Source organism: Rhinatrema bivittatum, chromosome 8, assembly GCF_901001135.1.
Source record: "Rhinatrema bivittatum chromosome 8, aRhiBiv1.1, whole genome shotgun sequence".
In the NCBI taxonomy this organism is placed as follows: Eukaryota; Metazoa; Chordata; class Amphibia; order Gymnophiona; family Rhinatrematidae; genus Rhinatrema; species Rhinatrema bivittatum.
In genome coordinates this window covers 146,050,005-146,064,816 of record NC_042622.1, presented here as the reverse complement: position 1 = coordinate 146,064,816, position 14,812 = coordinate 146,050,005, and the positions used below count along the sequence as shown (strand labels likewise).

General features: G+C 45.5%; 1 protein-coding gene across 1 annotated transcript in view; it reads left to right on the top strand.

Moving 5' to 3' along the window:
• Positions 1-14,812, top strand: part of ATG2A (autophagy related 2A) — a 291,079-nt gene that overhangs the window by 221,405 nt on the left and 54,862 nt on the right. The window contains exons 26-30 of the mRNA XM_029611010.1: positions 1,666-1,736; positions 2,296-2,372; positions 3,251-3,421; positions 3,582-3,711; positions 3,869-4,080. Of these exons, the coding sequence (XP_029466870.1) occupies positions 1,666-1,736; positions 2,296-2,372; positions 3,251-3,421; positions 3,582-3,711; positions 3,869-4,080 (661 nt within the window). The remainder of the gene's footprint in view (positions 1-1,665; positions 1,737-2,295; positions 2,373-3,250; positions 3,422-3,581; positions 3,712-3,868; positions 4,081-14,812) is intronic.

Sequence of the window (14,812 nt, the reverse complement as noted above, 5' to 3'; positions counted from 1 at the left end):
TGGAGGGCCTGTTATGTCTGGATTATGTCACTGGGCTCCTGTTTCAGGGTCTGACTTTTTTGGATTGGACAGATCGCTTTTGTGTCATGACCTGGCTCAAGAGAGGAAAAGGTTGAGAGTTAGATTATTCAGAAGATATCATTCCTACTTAATTGCAAACCAGAAAGAGGCCTACATCGGAGGCATATTTGCACATTTGGGAAGGTATTTTAGTCTTGGTATCAGGAGTTGGTTCTCTATATTCTCTTAAGGCTTCCATTCCAGAAATACTTTTTCTTGTAGAAGGGGTTGCAACAGGGTTCATCAGAAATATGCTTTCTTGTAGAATGGATTGCAGCAAGGTTTGGCTTTGAATGCTCTTAAAGCACAAGTAGCGGTGTTATAATGTTACAATGGCAAGGTTCATGTTTCATCTATTGCATTGCACCCTGATATTGCCTGCTTTCTGATGGGTATGAGGTATTTATGTCCTCCTGTTAGGCCTGTGGTGGCATCGTGGATTCTCAACCTAGTCTTGAAGGCCTTTTGCAGGCCACCCTTTCTGCTGATCAGGAGAGCATCTCTGAAGGATCTTACTCTGAAGACTGTGTTTTTAGTAGCTATTTGTTCATTAAGGCATATTAAAGGATCCATTCCTTCAGTTTTCAGAGAATGAGGTCTCTGCTTCTATGGTGCCTTCCTTCTTCTAAGGTGTTTCAGCATTTCATTTCAGCCAGTCAATTGAGTTGCTGGCATTTGAGTTCACAAGGCCTTTTGACAGAGCAGAATCAAGCCCTTCATGTTCTGGATGTCTGTAGTCTGAAGGTTACAAATAGCTTTCAAAGATCAGATCATATTTTTATGCTATTTAATGGTCCTAATAAGAGGCAGCAAGCATTGAAGGCCTCTAATTGCTGGATGGATTAAAGAAGTGAGCACATAAGCTTACATTGTCAGGGCCTAGAGGTGCCAGTTGGCATCTTGTGCTGAATGTCAGCTGGTCTCCTCCCTCAAGAGATCTGTAGGGCAGCCATGTGGTCCTCATTACAAGCACTACAGGTTTGATGTTCAAGTGCCAGGTGCAGAAGTAAATGGTGTGAGTGGTTCTTTCTGGCTCCTGCCCAGTTTAGTAAAGCTTGGATACATCCCTTGCATCTGGTCTTGGGGACAATGAAGGAAAAATGTGGTCCTTACCTGCTAAGTTTCTTTCCTGGAGTTCCAAAGACCAGTCCAGAATCCAGCCCTTGGATTCTGAAGACCACTCTTTCTGGTGTACGTTATGGTGACAGGATATAGCGGGTTTTTTTTCTTCTGGCATTTAATCCTTCTTGGAGGAGGGTTTTGAGGTTTTCACTGAATTCCCTGCTCGTGGGAGGTTAAAGGGGTCATTGTGTTTGCTTTGTTAAACAGTTACTGAGGGTCTGCAGGTAGCACAGTAGCTTAAGTACCAAGAGTTTAGCAAAGCTTTTGTTTTCTGTGTCTGATGGTAGGGGAGTAAAACCCAAGAAAAGAAAATTAGCTAGTAAGGACCAATTTTTCCTTTCTTCTTACCCTTCCTCCTAAATATTTTATATTGTTGTCTGATATAGTAGAACCTAGCAGAGGGCAGGAGGAGAGAAGAGAAATATGGACAATCCTGCCATGTCAACTTTGTAAAACTTTTTTTTTTTTTTTTTTTTGTTAAAGGTTCATTTTGGATGATTCTGCTGTCTATCTGTCCAATAAATGTGATGCCTTGGTGGTCGACCTGCGCAAAGGTAAACTGAGCCACCAGGAACTTCTCAGTCTTGTGCTCTGTCCGGTTTCTGGGTCACATCCCTTTGGGTGGACCTTGCACTTGCTTTACTATTGCAAAGTACACGCAGTAAAGTATGCACAGGGATTTCAAAATGAAATTCCCACATATACGTTCCCCTCACCTTGCCCCCCCCCCCCCCCTTTTTTCCATAGCTAAAAGTAAATTTGCTGTGAAGCCGCTGAGACCAGGGCAGTTTTCAGCCCAGGGAATTTATCCGGGTAACTATTTAACTACCCCAGGCAAATTCCTTTAAAAATAGCCCTTTAGATGTCACTGTCGAGTGATGGCTGAGATTCTCTCTCTCCAAAGGGGTTGTGAATGCTACCTCCATAGCATTTCCAGCCCCTGCTATCCTGAAGAGCAGAAAACTCAAACTAGAACTCAAACTTGGGTCCCTTGTGCACTGTAGTGTCGCACTGAGCCACCAGGCCAGCTCTGAAGCAAATATATTTTTCAAGCTAATTCTGCTTCCCAGTCTCTGAATTTAGGATCTCATTTAACCCATCTTCCATTTCCAGATTATGTATGCGTCCTGGATGTGGATCTGCTGGAACTGGTCATCACCACCTGGAAGGGAAATTCAGCTGGGAAGCTGGTAAGTGTATCCAGGTCCCCCTTACCTTATCTCCTTTTCCTTCTCCCTCCCCACTGTCTCCTCTAAAACACCAGAAGAATGCACCATTACATTTTTAAGAGCCATAAGGATATGGCGACACAGCCGAATTGTTTTAAAAATGACTCATGAAGGAAGCAGGAAATAAAGAAGCGAGCTTCCCAAAATGAGGATTGTCCAAGCTGTGTTTTTGTTAAACTGGCCTGTGCTGAGAAGGGCTGATGTTATCAGAGGGAATGGAAACCTAATTGATGAGCTCCTGCTCCCATTTTATCGCATCCATCATTAAGCTTGACCATCAGTATGCTTTTTGGTCATCTAAGCACATATACCACTTTCTTATATCCCCCGAGGGCTGCAAAACGAAAAACTGCTGATTGGAGACACTTTTCCTTCTCTAAACACACCTCCGAAATTGGCGGGGAAGAAAGTAGACAGGCTGCAGTCACCCCTGAAGGCCAGGATCCGGAAAATGAGCTGATTATCACCACTGCCAGCTCGGGGACTTCTGACTTACCTTCGAGAGATGAGATGTATAGCTGTCAGACCTCTGCTTTGAAAAATTGATCTCCCTAAATTCACAAGTGGCTACATTTTGCCAGTCAAAACATGAGCATCTCCAGAGGCATTCCTGGGGCAGGCTTATGACTTAGCTGGTTAGTGCTGATTTTCGATACCAGCCAGATAAGTTTTTAGGCAACCAACCCCAGCTGCACAAATAGCAGTCCTAAATCTAAAAGGCCAAAGTCTGACTGACTAGCTCTAGAAGAATTTTCAGCTTCAAAGCCCAGTTGAACATCTACCCCATGTTACTATGAAATGTATCCATCACTCTCTTCTCTTTATCTTTGGAATTTCAGAGCCAACCGCTCTTTGAGCTTCGCTGCTCCAATAATCTTCTGCACCTGCACACCTGCGCCGATTCCTGCGCCGCCCTGGTCAACCTCATCCAGTACGTGGTGAACAGTGGGGACTTGTACCCACCGCTAAAACAGGACAGTCCTACTGAGATCGCTGGCCAGAGGCTGCAGGTAAGGGAGTGCTGTCTGGACCTGTCTTGAATATTAAGGCCACAAGGCCAGAGAGATTTGATCACCAGCCTTGGACCAGACATCCACCATGCTCTGGGATTGTGGGAGGAGCTTTTATGGCTTTGTGGCATATGAGAGCCTATCTCAATATATTCTATAGGTTCCGGAGAGCCCTGCCTCACCACCCCCCTGCCTGCCTGCTGAAACAGCTCAGATCAACCAGGGAGATCTGACCGATGCCTTGATGGACACAGAAAAGAGCCTGCAGAGGGAGCTTTCCACTGAGACAGGTAAAGCATCTCCTGCTGAGCTGCAGGGAATACCAGGGGCAGAAGGATATAGAACGATCAGAACTGTGGATCCCCTCCCACCCTTTCTGTCTGGGGACCCATATAAATCTCTAGGGTGGGAGGACTAACCAGGACACTTTCTCTTCTTTCTGTGGAGACTCTGCTCCACTTCGCCAGGCCTCCCCGGTGTCTGTGTACCTCTTTCCAGGAGAGAATGGTGCTCCAGGAAGAGCCCTGTCAATCCCACCTCCATCCCCACCCCCCGAGGACGGGTCAGATGGCTGCGTTTCAGATGCCAGTGAAGCCGAAAGCGACTTGACAGACAATGATGACTTCTGTATCCTAGACGCCCCTGGCATGGGGATCCCGGTAAGGCTGGGGTATGGTCACAATCATGTAAAAAAAATTAAGGTGGGGGGACTCAACTTGCAGACCTGGGTTGTTCCAGCTCTTAAACCTAAGTGGCAACTGCTTTGGTTAAGGGTGCAACTGCCACTAAATGATAGCAAGACATCCCTCATATGGTGTTCTGTCTCCTTCAGTGTCCTTACTTGCATCTGTCCCTAAAAGGTAGTCGATCCTTTTGTCAATGCATATTGTCTAATGAATACATCCAGGGTCTTCCCAGCTCTGCCCCATTTTCCATTCCTGCTGAAATGTAGCAGACCCTACTTGATCGCTGACTTCACCCTTTTTCCCCACTGCTGACTGAAAATCCTCTGTGCCCATTGTAGGCTTTACTCCTCATCCCCATGATCCTCTTTCCCCTTTGTCCCTCCCACCACTGTGCTAATCCCAGGCTTTATCCTCACTCCTTTTCTGAGGATACTTTCTCCCTATCCCAGGCTTTACTCCTTTCCTTCCCACTGCTGAGGATCCTCTGTGTTTTCCATTGGTAAGCAGGCTGAATTAGCCATTATGTGTGGGTGACGTCGTCCTAAGGCACAGAACAGACCTCGCGCTCAGATGATAGAGCTTTTGCTCTACTGAGCACATGCAGGAGTTCCTGTGCTGCAGGAGGTACCTTGCAAGCTTCCTCAATCATTTTTTGTCCATGCTCTAGTATGGACATGAACCTTGCTCTCCATTTTTTTTGTGTATATTTTCATATTTCTGTTTGTTTTTTCTTTCATATTTTTCTAAATGCTGCCTCAAACTTTTTTCCAGTGCTCTGTTACAAAATAGAGGCAAATGTTTTACTTTACAACTGTATTCCAGTTCTTTTTCACTGCCTTAGCAGCCTTTTCATAGAATTCTATTTTTCTCTAATTGCCCACTGGGGCCTTACAGGAAAAGGAAGACCCGTCCTACCATGCTGCATCCTTCAAATATAGAAATATGGTAAACCAGCAACCAAACAGATCCCAGTGTTGCTGTTTCTTCTGGAAAATGCCTGACAGACACAACCACTGCAAGTTCCCATTGGAGTAGGTCTCAGTCGGCACGGCCTAGGCAACAAGTTCTGAGCAAAGCAACATGTTCTGACCAATACCAGTGTTGCAAGTTCCAGCAGATGTACCATGCTAAGGCAGGCCAATGTGCCATGTTCCAGCCGATATTGCTGTGCCACGTTCAGTGGATGCCTTAGTTTCAATGGTTAGTAAGAAGACCACCATTCTGGTTGTGGGGTGCAGGACTGTTATGGATTCCCAGGATCGCAAAATGGAGCTGCATCTGAAGAAGATGTTTGAGGTCTCAGCCTTGGTCATCTGAGCGTGGTCTGTGATTTGAGGGCTTGATAAACCTGGCTTTGGATGGTTTTTGAGAATTGGGCATCTTCTCAGGTTGCTTTATCAGGGTCCAATTTTCTTGGAGCAAAATGGATCATTTTTGTTTTGCGGTCCGGCTTTTGAGTGGAGGTGATTAAAGCTGAGGGGTATTCGGACAAGGTTATTACAACTTAAGGCAAGGAAGGCTTCCACTTTCCTAGCATATACTCATATGTGGAAAGTGTTCGAGGCCTGATTTCTTGGAGCAGGGGTCCTCCCTCTTCAAGCTTCTTTTCCCCAGATTCTTTCCTTTTTACAATGTGGTCTTAAGAATCTTGCCCTGAGTTCTCTTAATGTGCAAGTGGCAGCCTCGGCCTGTTTCAAGGGGAGTGTACATAAATCACCCCTGGCATCTTATTCGGACATAGTGAGATTTCTTAAAGGATGAAGCACTTGCATCTCCCTTTGAGACAGGGGGTTCCTTTGTGGAACCTTAATTTGATCTAAAGGGCCTTGTATAAGTCTCTTTTTGAAATCATTAATATTGTTGTTGTTCCCAAAGATCCCAAGATCTTTCTTTTAGGTTTCTCTGTTGCTATTAATAAGAGTGTGTTACAGCTATTAATAACACTTATTATTCTTGTAGCTGGTGTATAGCAGCTTACTGGAAGAAACCTTCAATTCCAAGTTTATCTGTTGTGTGCCAACACTTAAGGATCTATACATTATGTGGAGAAATTGACTGTGATTAAAAATGACACTCTGCTGGAGGCGAAGATAGCGGCGTGAGCAGCAGCAGGGCAACGCTACTCCGAGTTTTGATTGATTATTACCTGGAAAAATGCCCTCTAAGAGGAAAGGACGGGTCCGAGTCTTCCCCCCAGACGGATCCTTGCCTGCGGACCAGCGATTAATTTCTGCATTTGCTGTTGGGACAGTGACACAAGGGGTAACTCTCCCCGTTGCTGCTGGTGGTGAGGGAGCGCCACAGTCGCCAGGGGAAACCATGCTGAGTCCCCCAGTTCAGCGTCTCCCATCGGCTCCAATTACCAGCATTCCTCCCTTGGAGTTTGCAGCCCTCGATGTCATCACCGGAGCGACTGCGACGGGGGGTCAGAGTGGAGGAGCTCAGCCAAGCAGCCATTCTCCTCCTGGATTACCGGCGTCTCTTTTGCCTTTTCAGGCAATTTCATCGTCAATTTTTTTCTGTCTCTGGTAGTGAAGCAGAGGAGCTGGCAAGAAGATCCTTAGCTGAAACGCTGGATTCTTCGAAGGAGCCACCAGCTGGAGAGGGTGGTGAGTTTTTTCAACCCCCACCCAAGCCAGATGTAATAACATTAGAGGCGTTGTGGGATTTGATAGTGAGCTTTGGAAGCTCAACGAGGGCATGCCAGGGAGAATTGGGAAAATTAAACACCAAAGTGAGTGCTCAAAATGTTGTTTTTGAAACTCAATTTCAAGAACTGAGAACACAATTATCAGTAACTCAACAGACTCTGGCACAAACCCAGGCAAATAATTATAAACTTATAAAGGACTTCGGATCTTGTTCCCGAAGACTGGAATATTTAGAAAATCAAACCAGACATTTGGAGAGGAAGTGACGTCACCCCAGCAAATGGCTGGTTAACCCTGAGGCTCTCGCTCGACATCAGATATATCGATTAACATCGGGCACCCCGACTGGCGTTTTGCGGCACACAGCCTCCTTTTACCCTCGGGATCACCGGCAGATGTCTCATCGGCGGAAAACTGTAGATTTAAAAAAGTTTTCCTACAATAAACTGCCGCTGGAAGAAGAGCCCCCAGGCGACAACATGGCGGGTGCAGGATCCGAGACAGTGGTTTCCGACGCAGAGGGCACGGCTATCCGAGCGGAAGAAAATGTGATCCCCACCAAGGCGGAGATGAAGGGCTGGTTCGCTGAAATTAAATCGGAAATCGCGGCGAAAACCGAGGTAATCATGTCCTCCATTGAAGAGCTCAAAGGAGACCTAGCAGAACATGGCCGCCGCCTTTTTGAAGTCGAAACTAGAGCGGAAGCAAATAGTGTGGATCTGACAGAACAGCAAGGCAAGCTACAGACTATGCAGGAGGATGTGGAACGCCTGCAAGATAAATTGGAGGACTTGGAAAACAGGTCCCGGCGCCACAACCTCCGTTTCAGGGGTATACCGGAGGGACCTGATTACACCGATTGTATGGGCACTGTGGCCAAGATCAGCGCCATGCTTCTTGCTGCAGGCGCGGGAACAGCTACCCAGGAGCAGGAGGTGGAGGTAAAAATAGCGCGGGCCCATAGAGTCTTTGGTCCCCGGGTGAATAATCTGCCCAAAGATATCATAGCTTGCTACCACGAATACGCTATTAAAGATAAAATTGCCACTATAGCTCGTCAACAAACCAGCTGGAAATGGGAGGGCCACGAGGTCATGATTTTCTTAGACCTCTCACCTACCACGATAAAGAAACGGCGGGACTTTAAGCCAGTTACAGATTTACTCCGAAAAGAAGATATCCGGTACCGCTGGTTATTCCCATTTGGGCTCAATTTTACTTTGAAAGGAGAACCATACAGGGCGAAAACGCCAGCGGAGGCCTCCACTATACTGCGTGAAGCAGGGTACCCTGAGATTATGGGTTTATCTGTCCCTCCTAAGCCCCTAGGGCGGAAGGAGGGCCCACCCCGCTGGCAACGGGTGAACAGAGGAGATAAAAGACTGCGACGGCAGCCCGATTCCTCTCCGCAGCGTTGAGCTCCGGCTGGGTGAGACACTTGGAGACCTGGCAAGGGATCACTACTTTTGCTGCAACGCAGTAGCCTGGCAGCTCTGAACCGGGCAGTAAACCTGGGTCAATGGCGCAGGCTTCTGCTTTTGAGTTTCTATCACAGTCTTATCTGTTGGTTGTGTTCCTTAATATGACCTCTGTTTGTTTTCCTGTTTTGAAGAAATGTTTTGAGTTCTCTAGTTTCTAAGATGGGGTTGCCTATTGTGCTCGAAACTGTTCTTTCATGATTCTAAGATGTCACAGGGGGTAGGCTTTGATGGGATGACTGACTCCTCCCTTATTCAGACAGCATGGCCCTGGGATAGGGGACAGGCTGTGGGGGAGGTGGGAAAGCGGGGGGGGGGGGAAGTTAGAGAGTAGCATTTATTTTAGATTTTCAGATATGGGGGATACTAGGCTAACAAAGAAGAAACATAGACACATTGGCACTATAGAGTGGATGGGACAGCAGTTGCCACTTCAGGGGCTTCATGCGCCTGGTTTTCTGCTGCCATGACAGCCTTCAACATTATGTCCCTAAATGTAAAGGGACTGAACTCACCTTTTAAAAGGCACGCTTTGTTTGATGATTTGAATTTTCATCACACTATGATTGCCATGGTTCAAGAAACCCATTTAAAGCGGAGATATGAGCGCTTGCTTAAACATCCTAGTTTTCCTAGACAATACTGGGCTGCTAGGCCCTTGGCCCGGAAGTACTTAGGAGTGGGCATTCTTATGCATAAGGATTTGATATATGAAGAAATCTTATGCAGGGCGGATCCAGAAGGTCGTTACTTATTACTGGTTATTGCCATTGGGGGGGACAGGTATACCCTCATTAGTTCATATGCACCTAATGTGGGGCAGGGTGCTTACCTGGAAGGCCTCTCGCAGCTCATTGATTTGTGGGCTGAGGGCCATATTATTATGGGCGGGGACTTTAATCTGACAGTAGACCCGCGCTTAGATAACTCCTACCCTAACTCACCGGCTAGACGCTTGGATCGTCAGGTATTTCGCCGCTTCCTGCGGCATCATGGCCTGGTAGATGTGTGGCGGGTGTGGCACCCTAAATCCCGGAATTATACTTTCTTTTCCACAGTGCATAAAACCCACTCACGCATTGACTATTTGTTGGTAGACAAGGGATGCTGCCCTCAAGTTCTTAATCCGTCTCTGGGCCCTATCACCTGGTCTGACCATGGTCCTGTATTTATGGATTTCCATTTCTCTGGGTACGATAAAGGTCAAAAATACTGGAGACTAAATGACAGTCTCCTGGAGGATGAGGAGTTTTGCACCCAATTATATGGGGATATCCAAGAATATTTTCAGCTTAATGATACCCCTAATATAGCCCCCGCTGTTCTCTGGGATTGTCTAAAAGCGGTGATACGTGGCAAGTTCATTGCCCGGGGAGCTTTTGTAAAGAGATGCAAACAGCAGGAAAAGGTTGATATCCTCATGCACCTGCAACGGCTGGGGCGTGTACATGCAGTTACTGGGGACGAGCGCCTCTTGGAGCAAATAGATAACTTGCGTAAGCGCTTGGCGGATCTGGAAGCGGTCCAAATAGCGTATAACTTAACCCGCAGTAAACAGCTTTACTATGAAGGGGGTAATAAGGCGGGCAGACAGTTAGCCCGAAAATTGAAAGTCCAACAGGCCCAGACAAATATTGTAAAGTTAAAAGATGAAAGCGGGAGGATTCTAACATCAAATGCGGCCATCCGGAACCGGTTCCTCCGCTTTTATAAGGAACTCTACGCTCCTAACGCTACCATCCCCCAAGCTGAACTCGAGGCCTATTTTCACCAATTATCCTTACCGCAAATCACCCCTGAGGCCCAATTATTTTTAACTCGGGACATAACTGCCGCGGAAGTGACATGGGCTATCAAGACGCTGAAATTAGGCAAGTCGCCAGGCCTCGACGGCTATACTGCCCTATTTTATAAGAAATTTATGCCGCTCCTGGTGCCCCCGCTGGTTACCTTATTTAATTCTTTACAGGGGCCGGTCTCTATTTCTCAGGAGGACAACAAGGCGGGGGTTACACTGTTGGTGAAGCCTGGTCGAGATCCCACAGTGTGTGGCTCTTATCGCCCCATCTCGTTAATTAATTTGGACCTGAAACTCCTTGCCAAAATACTGGCCCATAGACTTAATGTTTCCCTCCCAGGTTTGATACACCCCGATCAATCTGGCTTTATTCCAGGTCGAATGGCGTCGGATAATGTCCGCAAGACGGTTGCCGTTATGGGGTGGGCTCGTTCGCATAATGTCCCCCTGCTACTATTAGCAATAGATGCCGAAAAGGCTTTCGACTATGTGCATTGGCCATTTTTGTTTCACACATTGCGCTTATTTAACTTAGGGGATAAGTTCATTACCTGGATTCAAAAATTATATGAGGCACCCACTGCTTGTTTAAAAATTAATGGTGGGTACTCCTCTGCATTTGCAGTGGGTAGAGGCACGAGACAGGGGTGCCCGCTTTCCCCTTTGCTTTTTGCTCTCTTTTTGGAGCCTTTTGCCCACCGCATTCGGAATAATCCCTTAATAACTGGCGTGCGGGTTGGAGACTTTACCTCAAAAATTATCTCTTTTCGCAGATGACATTCTGTTTACCCTCTCTGACCCCCTTCGGTCCTTACGGGCCGTTTCGGCTGAACTGGATGCTTTTAGTAAGGTTTCGGGGTTTTCAGTCAACTGGGAAAAGTCGGAACTGTTAAATATCAGTGCCTCCCCTTCCTTGTTGGCCCAAGTAGCAATGGAGTTTCCCTTTAAGTGGGCCAACCGTAAACTAAAGTACTTGGGGGTCTATCTGGGCGTGGAGACTGATCTCTTTCAATTAAATTATGTACCGCTGATGGGGAAAATATATAAGGACTTGGAAGAGTGGGATAGGTATCACATTTCATGGCTGGGGAGGTTAGCCGTGTTAAAAATGAACATTATGCCCCGGATTATGTATTTAATGCAGACTTTACCCGTAGTCCTTCCTGATAAACTGTTGGATAAATGGCAAAAGAGGCTAAATAAATATTTATGGAAAGGGAGACGACCCCGGATTGCTCAGAGGACATTGTTCTTGCCCAGATATAGCGGAGGGTTGGGAGTACCTAATCTTGCCCGTTATCATGGTGCGGCGCACTTGAAAGCCGCGGTGGAGTGGCATGACTCCAAACACAGCAAACCATGGGTACGTTTGGAGCAAGCTCTGCTGGGTCGCTTTCCCCTCACAGCCTTGTTATGGCAATCCAAGGCCTCCCGGTGCCCCAGCCTGACCTTACCTGAGACAGTACAATCCACTTTATCCGTTTGGGAGCGGTGGAAGAAAAAATTAGTGGGGTCTCAACGCTACTTCCACAGTACACACTTATTTTATCACAGGGAGTTCCGGCCGGCTGGCAATCCGGCGGCGTTTAAACCATGGATGGACAAGGGTATACTGAAATGGGAGCATCTCTGGTCTCCGGGAGGGTTGGTTACATTCCCTACCCTATGTTGTCAATACCAGCTGGGCCCTGATGATTTATTTCGCTTTCTTCAAGTTCGCCATTTCTTTCTCAGACAAGGGATAGAGGTTGATTTAGCCAAGGGTATCACTACCTTTGAGAGCATGTGTCGACAGGCACATGGGGTTACCAAACATATCTCTAACCTTTATAGCTTACTAAGTGATGACTTTGCGATGTCTGCTTCTCACATACAAGCTTGGCATGCAGATTTACAGTGTGATTGGACTAAAGAGGATTGGTTGCGGACTTTTCAACTTCTTCGGAAGGGACTGATATCAACCCAGCATATAGAAAATGGATACAAATTGTACTTTCGCTGGTACGTCACTCCCTGTCTCATTCAGCGCTATTCGCCAAATACACCGGGTCTTTGCTGGAAACGTTGTCAGGAGCGAGGTACTTTCTTCCATCTTTGGTGGCAATGTTCCAAAATTCAACAACTATGGTCAGCTACATCGACTTGGCTGTCTACGATTTTGCATGCCCACATAGTACTGACCCCAGCACAGGCATTACTGAATGAGGAACTCAAGGACAGATCACGATTTCATAACAATTTTATTAAATTTGTGGTAACCGCGACAAGATGTGCCATAGCACGTACCTGGAAGGACCCCACTGTACCAACGTTATCCGCGGTACAAATAATGGTCCGCCAAACGCACACTTTGGGACGCATCACTGCGTTTCGCAACAAGACGACCCAAAACTTTCATAGGGTATGGGGTCCATATGAACGATGGCTACGGATTTCTGCTGTTTAGTAACGGAGGGTGCTTGCTGCTTCTGGATCCGGGAGACCTGGATGCCTATGTACTAGCTCTGGGATAACAGCGTTAAATGGGACTTTAAATAGTGTTGCGGCTGCTGTTCTACCACGGAGCTTACCATTAACCATGTCTTTCTTTCTTTGTCGCTTGACTGCATGTTCATTGTGTACCATGTGTCTTCATGTTATTTATCAGCTACCTCTATGGGGAGGGGGGATTATCAGGGGGTAAATATGTGTAAAATGGCTTCTAGCTATGGAATGCAGCGTATCTGCACTCTGTGTTTTATTATGGTTGCATTTTATTCTGTATCAGGTGCCTTATTGTTATATTCTATGCCAATAAAAGCTATAAATGGAAAAAAAAAAAAAAAAAGAAAATCAAACCAGACATTTGAACCAGAGGTTTGTTAATTTTCCCAGGATACTTGGTGAAGGAATACATATGACGTTGAAAAATTATTTCCATCAGAATTTGGGTTTCGATCTGGAGAAAACTCCAGCGATAAATAAAGCCTATTTCCTTTCTAATCCTAGCAGAGAAACTCCTCGAGGAGTTCAAGCAGAAGGCATTGAAAACCTCACACAATTTCTTGAGGACTCTTCCGATGTGGTTATTGTGAGGTCTACTTTGCTAGTTTCTTATATAATGGTGAGTGAGCTGAATGATACAATGAGGAGATATTTTAAAAATATATCCTCATTGTTCTATGGTCAAACTATACGTATTTTTCCTGATTTTGCTAGGACGACACAGGTTCGAAGGCGTGATTTCCTTTCTTTAAAAGCGCAAGTAATTGCTTTGGGGTATTCTTTTACACTTAGATACCCCTGTAAGTGTGTAATTAAAGGTCAAAATGAGTGTTTTATTTTCTTTTTCCCTGAGCAGTTAAAGTCCTTCTTAAACTCCAGGAGTAGAAATGTAGTATCTTCTCCTGAATTACATCAATCCCAGAAATGATCAGGTCTACTGTCACCGTTAAGCCAAATGTAGATGCAATGTGATATTTCCTTTATTTCTCCCTTAGGTTACTGGCCTTTCCACTTTGTATTCCCTTTGAAGAATGATGAAAAAGATGGTTAATTAATATGATATGTCCGTATCTGTATAATGTTATGTTAATTTTCCTTTTTTTCTTGTTTTTCATCATTCTATTTACTATTGTAAGATGTTATTCTCTTACTATTTGAATTGAAAATAATAAAAAAAAAAGAAAAAAAGACACTGTTGAGATTTGAAGATATTTGGCTTCCATGTCTTGTAGATCTACAAGATCGATATGATGTTTTGAGAGACACTTCCCCTTATCCATAAATATTTGACTTCTCCTGTAATCCACCTTGCAATGGGTTTTTGGGGTGGGTGGGTGGGGAAGGAATGGTAATTGCATGGTATATTCACAATTTTCAATGTTACTGGGCTCTAATCATACATCTCTGTAAACTATTTCTATGATTCTACAATAAAAACAAAATTAGAAAACGAAGGGTGTCATTGAAAGACCTCATCCTGAAAACGGTCATCTTGGCAGTGAACTGTTCCGTGAGATGTATTTCCAAGCTATAGACATTGTCATGTAGAGATCCTTTCCTTCAGTTTTCGGAAGCCAGTGTATCCCTTCTCATGGTACTGTCCTTTTTGCCAAAGGTAGTTTCTTCTTTTTATTTAAGTCAATCCATAGAGTTGCCAGCTTCATGTGTTCAGTCTACATAGAGTCCTCTTGCGCTATTTGAAGGTCACCAACAGTTTTTGCAAGTTGGATCATCTATTTATACTGTTCAGTGGATGAAACAAAGAGGAGACGTTGTCAAGGGTGATGATTTCTAGGTGGATTAAAGAAACCATTGCTTCCACTTGCATATGCAAAGGAATACCGGTTCTGAGGGACTCCGGACTCATTCCACTAGGGCACAGGCTGTGTCCTGGGATGAATGTCAGCTGGTTTTCCCACAGGAGATCTGTTGGGTAGTGACTTGGTCTTCACGTCATACCTTTACCAAGCATTACAGGCTGGATATTAAGGTTCCAGACTCAGCTGGGTTTAGGGAGAGTGTTGCAGGTGGGTCTTTCAGGTTCCCACCCAGTTTAGGGAAGCTTGGGTACATCCCATTTGTCTGGACTGATCTGGGGGACAATAAGAAAAGGGAAATTGGTTCTTACCTGCTAATTTTCATTCCTTGAGTCCCTCAGATCAGTCCAGAAACCTGCGCCTCTGGTTTTTCTAAGACCTCTGTACCATTTGTATATTTGTCAGATGTTATTTTGGTTTAGCATATAAATTCCTCTACAAGAGGGTGTCTTCCAATTCAGTTTAACTTTCCCTCTG